This window comes from Oncorhynchus tshawytscha, linkage group LG34 (genome assembly GCF_018296145.1).
Source record: "Oncorhynchus tshawytscha isolate Ot180627B linkage group LG34, Otsh_v2.0, whole genome shotgun sequence".
Lineage (NCBI taxonomy): Eukaryota > Metazoa > Chordata > Actinopteri > Salmoniformes > Salmonidae > Oncorhynchus > Oncorhynchus tshawytscha.
This window is the reverse complement of record NC_056462.1, coordinates 5,337,286-5,349,597: the sequence shown is the minus strand read 5'-3', so window position 1 is coordinate 5,349,597 and position 12,312 is coordinate 5,337,286. Positions and strand designations below refer to the sequence as shown.

Genomic DNA, 12,312 nt, shown 5'->3' with positions numbered 1-12,312 from the left:
GGACGTTTCCCTTTATGACGTAATTTGTAATCAAGTTATGATTTAATTATGTGTATGTGTAATTCTGTGTGATCAGTTAGGTATTTAGTAAATAAATAATTAAACCCAATTTTGTATTGCTGACTCAACTTGTTAGCCAGGGTTCGTGAAGATAACCAAGAATTTAACATTTTCAGATGAGACTGATTTTTAAGGTGACGATTAATATTGACTGCTATTGATGTAAAATATTACCAGGTCTTTAAGAGTTTATTCGGAAGATAACAGCTCTATAAATATTATTTTGTGGTGCCCCGACTCTAGTTAATTACATTTACATGATTAGCTCAATCAGGTAATATTAATTACGGAGAAATTGTTTTATAGAATAGCATGTCATATCACTTAATCCGGCATAGCCAAAGACTTGACATTATTGGTGACCCCTGATAGGAATCTAAAATAGAATGACGCTTTCATTTTGATTCAGCCTGTATAAAATTGAAAAGCAGATTACATAATATACCAAGTTTATTGTACACATTTTTGGAGTGATAGAGACAAGCATTATTGGGTGTGTGTGTGCTGAGGATTCCCCGCCTCCAATGTTGTTCTCTGACGTGGTCAGTGGGTAACGTAAGCGAATACATTTCTGTATGAGGGCTGATAAACGAATTATAGAAATCTGAGAAATAGAGCGTTTGGCTAAACGCACTGCTATTTCTGCCTTGCGCGTTTCAGACGAGGGTAGGCTCGGTCATTACCAATTTCTCGAGCGAGGACAAAGAGCCAGCCGATTGAAATTCAGGAGATATAAGCTTGACCAGCGATATATATATCTCTGTTTCTCTCGCGAGTAGACCAAGGCGCATTTCGTTGTTGCCGCGTATTCCGGTTAAAACATCGTCAAAAAACGGCGAAAAGGGTTTGAACATAATACGTTATAAGTAAAACCCTTCCCATGCCAAGGGAACCGTATGTGCTACGTTGAAATTCCTCCCCCTTCTGGAACAGAAGTCCCGCCCGGGTAGTTACGTTTGATTTCAGCGTGTGAAATTATTGACTGCTGTAGTGTGCCCAGTATATTCGTTCATGAAAAATTATTCAGGTCACACTCAAGTCATTACTTATGATATCCAGAAGGATATCAATGTCTTATCCAATTGAACTAATAAGTGTAATCTGGCCATTTACATTCTGAAATAGATATTTTAAATAATATCCAAATTGATGAGTTTTCTAAATAGGACATTGTAAACTTTTTCCAAACTAACCTAGATGAATCAACGTCTCAGGTTAATTAAAGTTTAATTCCCAAATAGCCTATACAGGTCTGAAAAACCATTCAGTAATCCAGTACTGACAGAAGCCCCGCACCAGTGGGAATCCCATGTGGCTTCAGCCTTAGGGAGAAGTGTACCATAGTGGTGGTGAATGTTCCCAACATTTGATCTACTGTTTACACTTATGATATCCAATAATCAATGGAGATTGTATGGATTATGGTCTCATTCAATTTAATAAATTAAATTGTTGAATATAACTTAATGTTCTTCCAATCAAATGCCCTCTTCACATAAATGCCCTCTTCACATAACTTAATGTTCTTCCAATCTCATGCCCTCTTCACAACTGTGTTGATGAGTTTGGACCATGAAAGGTCCCTAGTGATTGGACTTTGAGGAACTTGAAGCTATCGACCCGCTCCACTACAGGATGCCACAATTGCCTAGTTAGAAGTTGAACACATGGGCCTGATGCTCCTAACTGTCCATATACTTCTCTTGGCTGGGAGGAGGAGGCAAGGATCAAGGGGTTTACTGATGGTGAGAATTGGTGGTTTCATCATTGAACGTTAATTTGCCCAACAGTTTTGATATATGCTCATCATAATCCATTACACCCCATATTATGCTACTTAGTAATAATATATAAATATACTTTTCATGCTACAAAACAAGCATACAACGTTGTAGGAGATTTCTGAACTAAACTGTATTTTCAATTGAAGAAACTTATTTTGTAGAGTGATTGATATTACCAAAGGACAGAATGAAACTTAAAAAGAGACAATTTCATGGCATTAATTAAGGAGCTTGATGGAGGTTTGCAAAATATATATATATATATATATATATATATATATATATATATATATATATATATTGCGTTTTTGGTTTTGAATAAGAGAGATCTATATCTTTAGTGTTCAGAAGCTATATAGTGCTCATGCAGTGTGTGAGCGGTGTATGATGCTATGTGCTTCTCATTTCTTCTTTTGCATTTTCCCATCTTGGATATATGGATCTATCTACACACTTTCCCCTGCTGTCGTTGATATCCCCATAGAGTTTTGTACTCCATATGTTGCATTAGGTATTGTATAATTTGAATGACCATATTGCAAAAACACCTCACACATTTTTTAAATTAACTTGAGGTATTATTCGTATTGATGGTATCGCTCAGAATATGAACTGGTATTTTTCAATGTTGAGTGCAAGTCACCATTTTCTACTGCGTTTATAAATTGGAACACTACTTTCTCAAAGAAAAAAAAATGATTTAATGTTTCATTCAAAACGTTTATTTAATGACAGATAAATAGATAGATTTACAGGAATACTGAACAAACGTATAAATGCAACATGTGAAGTGTTCATATGCCAAAACTGTTATGGGGGGTGGATTATCTTGGCAAAGGATAAATTCTCACTAACAGAGATGAAAGCAAATTTGTGCACAACATTTTAGAAAAATAAACTTTTTTCAACCCAATTACATGACCCAAAATATAATTATCATAAAGGTATTTGGTATTTGGTCTTGGTGAATTTAAAAAACAGATAGTAGTTACAATAAGTTAATAATTTAAAATGCAACTATAGGATTTGGATGTCACATGTTGTAGGAAAGGTTTTCTAATCTTTCAGTTATTTTCCGTATTAATCTAACAGATAAAACATGTGCAAGCTGCTGTGTGCAAGATGCAAATAAATAAGTAATGTCTTTGGAGCCTATATGGTTAAGTATAAATACAGTCACTTGTAAGTAAAGGTATATGCATTTAAAATTTATTAGCAGAAAAAAAACTATATGATTTCTTAAGGAATGTCACAAATATCATACTTGACATCAAAATGTACAATTAGGTGTGTTTTGTTTGTGTATGTACTTGGGGGAATGTACATGAAATACATATACATTTTGCCAATTAACACAGGCACAATCCATTGTGCATTCTTCTGCCAAAGCAGGTCCTTAATCATAAGGCTGTCTCTATGAGAGCTGGAAAACAATTCATTGGTGAAAAAAATGCCATAGGAGCTATGACACAGGCTATTAGTTAGCCAGCAACTGTACCATTAGCAGTGCCAAAGTGAGAGGCAAGAAAGCCAGACAGAAGGCAGTGGGTCGGGGAGCACTTCCTGAATTGACTGATGACTCTGAAAAAGTAGGAAAAATAAAGATATGGTTCAGTGAATGATGAAAGTAGATTGTCTTTTCATGTTTCTGTTCAAATGTTGACTTTGCTCTTACATATGTGTAGTTGTATTGTGACAATTAATACATACCAACATTGACACTGCCCTGTAGGATGTTCAGGGAGGTGGAACTGATGGTGAAAGTTGCCTGTGCGCTGCATGCGCTGGGAACCGAAGATTTGTTACTGAACACGAGAGTCATGTTGGTAACTACAGATCCACTCCTAGGAAAGAAAATGGACAACCCACAGAAATCATTATCATCACTGTCATAATCAAAGTATTCAAGTCGGTAATGAGAATTCATACTTACTTGAATGAGTTGACAATGGAACGAAGGAAGCTTGGGGTTCTAGCAAAAATCTTGTTCACCTGCATTGAAATATAAAAATATGATTACCAAAACATCATTTGCGTAAAAATTAAAACAGGGCCAGAACTCAAAGAGTCAAAACACCAAGCGCTACAAGAAGGGGCCACAGACTCTTCTGCTAATTGGGATACTTTAGCTGTTTTTTTCTGAGAGAGGGAAATGGTGTAAATCAAGATGACTTAATGTGTTCTGAAAAATGAGATGTTGAGGATTATAATAAATAATGCTTTGATGTCATAGAACAAAGCCCAGACTGCTCAAGATTGACCTTGAAATTGGATGCCTGTCCATGTCGAAAAGACATCGGGAAATCCCATAATCCCATAACAACGGATACAAAGGTTGCATGTTCAATACCAGTTGTAGACACTAGTTTATTATGTTTTTGCTTCAACTCTATCCCAAACATTAACTGTTAATTTAACCTTTCGGAATGAATGCCTAAACATACTGTTTTAACCCTATACAAAACCTTAACCATTAACGGAAAATGTGTCATGCTATACATGAATGCTGACATGCTATACAACGTCAACGTTGCTCCAATCTTCAAATTTCAAAGTTAGGAATACGCCACTCAAAAACTGTCTTTTAGTGTTTGTTTCATTAGTCCATTGTTGAAATAATCCCCAAAATGTTTTGAAGATATTTAACATTCAAATACAGAAACACAGCAGGTATGATCCATTTTGCATCATAAGATGCTGTGTTTGCTTCATATGATGCAAAATGCATCACACTGGCTGTATTTCTGCATTTAAAAGTTGTTTAATATCTTAATGACTTGACTACTGACATGCAAAACTGTAAATATGTCCCATGCTGTGCACATTGTACTCTCTGTTGCCCATAACAGCTGTTAGGCAGGCACAAGGGTTCATAGGCAGGCACAAGTGTTCATGTCCACTAAGAAGACCGTAAAAAAAGTCTGGACATTGTTCTCAACGGGGAGGTCCCAGAGTACGATAACTTTGTACTGAATAGTCTTTGGTTCTATCTAACAATAGGATGCCAACTCATATCCAGTCTCTTTGGTGTGGTGTGTATTGATGAAAAGGCTTCTGGATACTTACCTCTGAGACCACTTTGCCAGCCAGAGCCTTGAATGCTGAAGAGGACGGGTTGGCAAGATCCGAGGTGAATTTCTCATCGAGACTGAACCGAAGAATCAGGGTTCCTTCACTAGAAGAAGGAGGGTCAGTTGGTGCGAAAGCAGTGGTGGTTGCTGCCGGAACAGCGGTGGTGGTGGTTGCTGCCGGAACAGCGGTGGTGGTGGTTGCTGCCGGAACAGCGATGGTGGTGGTTAATGCCGGAACAGCGGAGGTGGTGGTTGCTGACGGAACAGCGGTGGTGGTGGTTGCTGACGGAACAGCGGTGGTGGTGGTTGCTGACGGAACAGCGGTGGTGGTGGTTGCTACCGGAACAGCGGTGGTTGTGGTTGCTACAGGAACAGCGGTGGTGGTGGTTGCTACCGGAACAGCGGTGGTGGTGGTTGCTGCGGAACAGCGGTGGTGGTGGTTGCTACCGGAACAGCGGTGGTGGTGGTTGCTGACGGAACAGCGGTGGTGGTGGTTGCTGCCGGAACAGCCTGCAGGAACAGCGGTGGTGGTGGTTGCTGCCGGAACAGCGGTGGTGGTGGTTTTGGCCACTGCCGGAGGGGTCGTGGTGACATTTGCTAGTGTGGTGGTGGTCACAGCTGCAGTTAGAGCAGCAGTTGTTGCAGCGGAGGTGGTTGCATTAGTCATTGTAGTAGAGCCTGAAAAATGCAACATTCAATGCAATGTTTACATTTTGCAATTATTAAAATAAAATACAAATTTTATTGGTCACATACACTTGTTTAGCAGATGTTACTGCGTGTGTAGTGAAATGCTTGTGCTTCTGGTTCCGACAGTGCAGCAATATCTAACAAGTAATATCTAACAATTTCACAACATATGCCGCAAACACACAAATTTAAGTAACAAATGGATTTAAGAATATATAAATATATGGGAGAGCAAAATCAGATTGGCATAGACTAAAATACAGTAGAATATTGTAGAATACTTTTATAAACATATGAGATGAAATGCCTGATCAGTTGTGTTTTGGGATCTCATGAGGACAGAATAACAACATAACTGTATCTTTGAATGTATATACAGTATTTCCCAGTTGTCAGGGTTATACCCACATTTTGGGGAACTGACATGATTAAATTTGAAACCATTTGTGAGAAGATGTAATGTGATGTTAGACTTCTAAATTAAGAGAATTGTTTTTCATATGAAGTCTTAACCAAGCCAGTGGCCACGCCCACGTAAGCACAGACAAAAGGAGGGAACACCCCTTTTCCCCCGAGTGCATAAAACCCACTTGTGACAAAATGTACAATTAGTCAAGAAAACGCAGGGACGGCAGTCCCCACGTTGAAATGGAAACTACTCTACAGAACAAGCAGACGGACAGTGTTGAACCGGACGTTGCGAATTGTGAGGAAATCTACAAAACTAAAGATGCACACATTCACAGTCTGCAGCTCTATATGTGGAATAGTCTACGAAACTCGACCGAAGACGAAAGGAGAACATTTCACGATCAAACGACCGAATTGTACTCTGAAAGATCCATTCTGGAGAACATTTCCCTATAGAACGACCATTGGTACATCTGACGTATCCATTGTAACAGAGCTACAACTATGAAAGACTTTGATCTCTGGTGGACACAGCCAGAGAATTTCTGTCGACCAACTGTCCAGCAGACAGACCGAAGATTTAGTCAAAGAGACAACAAGACATACAGCGTGAATATATATATTGCAATTCTTTTCAAATGAGCGGATGTTCATGTGAAAAGTATAATCATGTCAATGAGCCTAGTCATCAACTGTGTGTAGTGGGTCCCATTATGTCTTTCCCACTCTTTATCTGTCCCCACCCCTGTCCATGGTCTACCAAGCCGTCATATCGGTTTAGTCCACTAGGGACCCTTTATTGCATTGTGTTAGTAACCAATAAGCAATATGTCGGTGTCCGCAACATGGCTGGTTTTCCTTTTGTTTCCTCTGGTTTTCCTTTTGTAGTCCATGATTGTCTGTAGACCCTGCCACATACGTATTGAGCCGTTGAATTGTGAATCCACTTTGTCTCTATACTGACGTTTTGCCTGTTTGATTGCCTTGTCGAAGGGAATGACTACTCTGTTTGTATTCTTCCATATTCCCAGTCACCTTCCATGTTTAAATGCGGTGGTTCGTATTTTCTGTTTTGCACGAATGCTGCCATCTATCCACGGTCTCTGGTTAGGGTAGGTTTTAATAGTCACAGTGGGTACAAAATTCCTATACACTTCCTGATAAACTCAGTTATTGTTTCAGTGAATTCGTCCATATTATTCTCGGAAGCTACCCGGAACATATCCCAGTCCAGGTGATCAAAACAGTCTTGAAGCATGGATTCCAATTGGTCAGACCAGCGTTGAATAGTCCTCAGCACGGGTACTAACAGTTTGAGTTTCTGCCAATAGGAAGGGAGCAGAAAAATGGAGTTGTGGTCAGATTTGCCGAAAGGAGGGCGGGGGAGGGACTGGTATGCATCCCGGAAGTTTGTAGTAACAGTGGTCTAGTGTTTTAGCAGCATGAGTACAACACTCAAATTGCTGATAGAATTTAGGCAGCCTTTTTCTCAAATTTTCTTCGTTCAAATCTCCAGCTAAAATAAATGCAGCTTCAGGATATATGGTTTCCAGTTTGCATAAAGTCCAGTGAAGTTCCTTGAGGGCCATCATGGTATCAGCTTGAGGGGGGATATTCATTTGATTGTTAGCTATTCTAGGTTAGGTTGAGTGAACAAAAGGAGTTGAGTTCCTGTGTGTTATCACAATTACATCATTTGTTATTAATCATCAAACATACATCCCCGTCCTTCTTCTTCCCGGCGAGATGTTTATTACTGTCGGTGCGATGAACTGATAATGCAGATTGCTGGACCAACTCCGACAGTATATCCCGAGAGAGCCATGTTTCCGTGAAACAGAGTATGTTGCAATCCGTGATGTCTCTCTGGAAAGAAACCCTTGCCCTAATCTCATCAACGTTGTTAATCAGGGACTGAACATTAGCAAATAATATACTCTGGAGAGGTGTGTCATGTGCGTGCCTTCTAAGTTGGACTAGAAGAACTCTCCAAGTACCCCTTTTTCGCCAGCGTTGTTTTGGGTCAGCCTCTGGAATCAGTTCAATTGCCCTCAGTGGTGCAAACAAAGGATCTGCTTGGGGAAAGTCGTATTGCTGGTCATAATGCTGGTAGTGCTGGTGAGTTACCGTCGCTCTGATATCTAATAGTGCTTCCCAGCTGTAATAAATAACACGTACGTTTTCTGGGCTAACAATGTGAGAAAAAATACAGAAAAAAACTAAACACTGCAAAGTTTCCTAAGAACGAGAAGCGAGGCAGCCCTATCTTTCGGCGTCATCTAGTGTTTTGAGTGTGTGAGAATAGGTAAAGCGATGTGTTGTTGAATTGTCTTACTTGTGACCACAATGGAGGATGAATTGATAGGCAAGGTCAGGCCAGACGTGTTGGAAGTAATGGCAGTTTGTAAGGTTTGTGCTACCAGGCTATTGTTGGGCACTGAGCTGATGTTGTTGAATATCAATGTAGACTCCACCACAATTGACCCTGACCTGAAAATTATATGAGAAAAATGTCAAGAACTTTTACAAGCGTTACTTCAGTAACAACCCACTCCCAAGACATACTAAATAACAATACTCATTGAAATGTTATTTTTCTCCATCATCCACACTGTTTCAAAGTATTTCAGATGATAATCATGTACCCACCTGAAACTATTGACAATAGTTCGAAAGAATCTGGCTCCAAATTGAGCCTTGAACAAATTATCCAGCTGAAAAAAAGTGTATACAGAATTTTAAGTTATATTATAATAACAATTCAACAATGTAGGGCTGGTAATCAAGATGCCATATGATGAATTATGATGAAGATGATCATGATTACCTGTGTAGTCACATGATTTGCCAAAGCCAGGAACTCTGGTGACCTGCTGTTGCTCAGAGAGATAGTGAAGATAGATATCAGGCTGAACTGCAGTGACAGTTGTGGGCTGGTCAGTGGCGCCTCTGTTGCACGGGATGCCGTTGTAGTTGGCACTTGGATAGTTGGTACTGGGTTAGTTGCTACCGGTGTAGTTGGTAATGGGGTAGTTAGTTCGGTCAAATTGGTAGTTGGAGAGGTTGTTGCACTGACTACTGAGGTAGTTGGAGGAACTGTTGTGCTGACTACTGGGGTATTTGGAGTTGCTGTTGTGTTGACTATGGGTGTAGTTGAAGGAGCTGTTGTGTTGACTATTGGGGTAGTTGACAAAGATGGGGTTGTAGTTGATAGTGTTGAAGTTGTATTGCTTTGTGTTACAGGTCCTGATGTGACATTGACAGCACTTTGGGCTGATGTTAACACATTTATGGGCGCTGATGTTCCATTGGGCACTATGTGTATTGTTGACATGTTCACAGGATCCGATGTTGCATTGACAACCATATTTGTAGTTGACCTGTTTGAGGGGGCTGAAGTTGCGTTCATGACCGTATATGGTGTTGATATTGGAGGATCTGGAGTAGAAGTAGTAGTTGTAGCTGAGGTTGAAATGACTCCTGGAAGACAGCAAATCATCAGATATCATTATGTGTGTATAACAGAAGATGTATTGATGAACATTAAGCATCGTACACAGCTTTGACAACATCTGATCACTGTTAACGATCAGAATTTTATTGTGACATGACAAGATAGAATAGATTACTTGATGTCCAATCAATAATCATTTATAGGAATTTGTTTCAGTTGTTATAATATTCTTAGAATGTTAAACAGTTAAGTAATATAGAGACCAGATAACTGTAATTAATTTAATATACTCAAACTTAGGACAGTAAAATGCAGACATATAAAGAATTGCAGCTGTATTGTAACTTGGTCTTTAAAACACTTGAGGTAGAGAGAGTGCAGGGAAATACTAAGTAACTTAGAGTTCAGAATATTAAGGTTTCGTACTTGTTGCCACGATAGAAGTTGTGTTCAGTGGGAGAGAGATATAAGAGCTGTTGCTTGAGACGTTCTCTATCAAGGTTGCAACCACTGCACTGGACTCAGGGACTGAGCTGGCATTGTTAAATATCAGCTTAGCATCTACCACAACCGAACCTTGACTGGAAAACGAAAAAATGAAAAACAATTAATATGATACCATCAGTAAAGCAAATTCATATTTAAATGCTATGACAAATATGAACACTACCACAATTGAATGATTTCCCTTTAAATTAATTGATGAATACAATGTCTATCTTAAAATGTATTCTAATAATGGCCCAAAATCTAAATAAAAACGAAAGAATAACTAAGTACCTGAAACCTAGAACCTCTGTGCGATTAAAACTGGATCCATATTTGTTTCGATAAACTGTGTCCAGCTGTAAGCGTAATATAAGCAAATTTAGAAATTTGTCTTGGGAACTGAAACATTGACAAGAACAATTAGAGGGAATGTACTTGACATAATGACAAATATGAAAACTTATTTTGGGGATGAAATGCTCCTTCAAGAAACTGTACAAATGAAGATGAACACAATTAAAAGAGTGGAAAGTAAAACAGAATTTACCTCTGTAGCCACACTGGTTACTAATGCTTGGAACTCTGGTGAAGATGCATTATTCAACTCTGCTGTGAAGATTTGCTCTAATTTGAACTCCAACTTAACCTCTGGTGGTGGAGGGGCAGGTGTTGTGGTAGTGGTTGAAGAACCAGTTGTGACTGTGGTCAGAAAAGCTGTGGTTGTTGTTAGAGTAGCTGTGGTTGTTGTGGGAGCAGCTGTGGTTGTTGGTGGCGCAGCAGTGGTTGTTGTGGGAGCATCTGTGGTTGTTGTGGGAGATTCTGTGGTTGCTGTGGGAAGAGTTGTGGTTGTAAGAACAGCTGTGGTTGTTGTTGGAGCAGTTGTGGTTGTTGTTGGAACAGCTGTGGTTGTGGTGAGAGAAGCTGTGGTTGTTGTGAGAGCAGCTATGGTTGCTGTGGGAGCAGCTGTGGTTTTTGAAGTAGCAACTGTGGTTGTTGTGGGGGATTCTGTGGTTGTTGTTGGAGCAGCTGGGGTTGTTGTGAGAGCAACTTTAGTAGTTATGGGAGCAGCTGTGGTTGTTGTTGGAGAAGCTGTGGTTGTTGTGGGAGCAGCTGTGGTTTTAGAAGTAGCGACTGCGGTTGTTGTGGGAGCAACTGTGGTTGTTGTGGAAACAGCTGTGGTTGTTGTGGGAACAGCTGTGGTTGTTGTGGGAGCAGCAGTGGTTGTCGTTGGAGTATCTATAGTTGCTGTATCCCCAATTGTAGTTGTCGTTGAAGCTGCTGTGGTTGTGGTGGGAGCAGATGTGGGTGTTGTGGGGAAGGATGTGGTTGTTGTGCGAGCAGCTGTGGTTGTTGTTGGAGAAGATGTGGTTGATGTGGGAGCAGTAGTGGTTGTTGTTGGAGTATCTGTGGTTGTTGTAACTGTGGTTGTTGGTTGTTGTTTGGGACAGCTGTGGTTGTTGTGGAGCAGTTGGTTGTTGTTGGAACAGCTGTGGTTGTTGTGGGAACAACTGTAGCAACTGTGGTTGTTGTGGGAAAAACTGTGGTTGTTGATGGAGCAGATGTGGTTGTTGTTGGAACATCTGGGGTTGTTGTTGGAGTAGCAACTGTGGTTGTTGTGGGAACCGCTGTGGTTGTTGTGGGAGCAGCTGTGGTTGTTGTGGGAGCAGCTGTGGTTGTTGTGGGAACAGCTGTGGTTGTTGTTGGAGAAGCTGTGGTTGATGTGGGAGCAGTTGTGGTTGTTGTTGGAACAGCTGTGGTTGTTGTGGGAGCAGCTGTGGTTTTTGTAGGAACAGCTGTGGTTGTTGTGGGAGCAACTGTGGTTGTTGTGGGAACACCTGAGGTTGTTGTCTATAGTGCTGTTGTGTGGAACAGCTGTGGTTGTTGTTGGAGAAGCTGTGGTTGTTTGTGGGAGCAGCTGTGGTTGTTGTGGGAGAAGGCTGTGGTTGTTGTGGGAGCAGCTGTGGTTGTTGTTGGAGCAGCTGTGGTTGTGTGGGAGCAGTGTGGTTGTTGTTGGGGAAGCTGTGGTTGTTGTGGAGCAGCTGTGGTTGTTGTTGGAGCAGCTGTGGTTGTTGTGGGAGCAGTGTGGTTGTTGTTGAAGTATCTGTGGTTGTTGTGGGACCCCAACTGTGGTTGTTGTTGGAGCAGATGTATGGTTGTTGTTGTTGTTGGAGCAGCTGTGGTTGTTGTTGGAGCAGCTGTGGTTGTTGTTGGAACAGCTGTGGTTGTTGTGGGAGCCGCTTTGGTTGTTGTGGGAGCAGCTGTGGTTGTTGTGGGAGCAGCTGTGGTTGTTGTGGGAGCAGCTGTGGTTGTTGTGGGAACAGCTGTGGTTGTTGTGGGAGAGCTGTGGTTGTTG

At 40.7% G+C, this 12,312-nt stretch overlaps 1 protein-coding gene across 1 annotated transcript; it reads right to left on the bottom strand.

Annotated features, from left to right (window-relative positions):
- Positions 1 to 2,569: 2,569 nt before the first annotated feature.
- Positions 2,570 to 10,868, bottom strand: LOC112231584 (mucin-5AC-like). The gene is made up of 10 exons (XM_042311776.1): positions 10,507 to 10,868; positions 10,251 to 10,315; positions 9,897 to 10,051; positions 8,844 to 9,496; positions 8,666 to 8,730; positions 8,352 to 8,506; positions 4,911 to 5,593; positions 3,778 to 3,836; positions 3,555 to 3,688; positions 2,570 to 3,425 (listed from the first exon to the last, which is right to left on the bottom strand). The coding sequence occupies exons 4-10, from the start codon at positions 9,423 to 9,425 to the stop codon at positions 3,322 to 3,324; spliced, it is 1,782 nt and encodes a 593-aa protein (XP_042167710.1). The 5' UTR covers positions 9,426 to 9,496; positions 9,897 to 10,051; positions 10,251 to 10,315; positions 10,507 to 10,868; the 3' UTR covers positions 2,570 to 3,321.
- Positions 10,869 to 12,312: the final 1,444 nt, after the last annotated feature.

What these genes read in the sequence shown, in the direction of transcription:
- LOC112231584 (XM_042311776.1), bottom strand. Translation starts at nt 9,425, where the DNA reads ATGAACGCAACTTCAGCCCCCTCAAACAGGTCAACTACAAATATGGTT. An exon ending in CTGGCAAAGTGGTCTCAGAG is followed by an intron (nt 3,837 to 4,910) that starts GTAAGTATCCAG and finishes ATTTCAATGCAG; the next exon opens with GTGAACAAGATTTTTGCTAG. An exon ending in ACAGGGCAGTGTCAATGTTG is followed by an intron (nt 3,426 to 3,554) that starts GTATGTATTAAT and finishes CTACTTTTTCAG; the next exon opens with AGTCATCAGTCAATTCAGGA.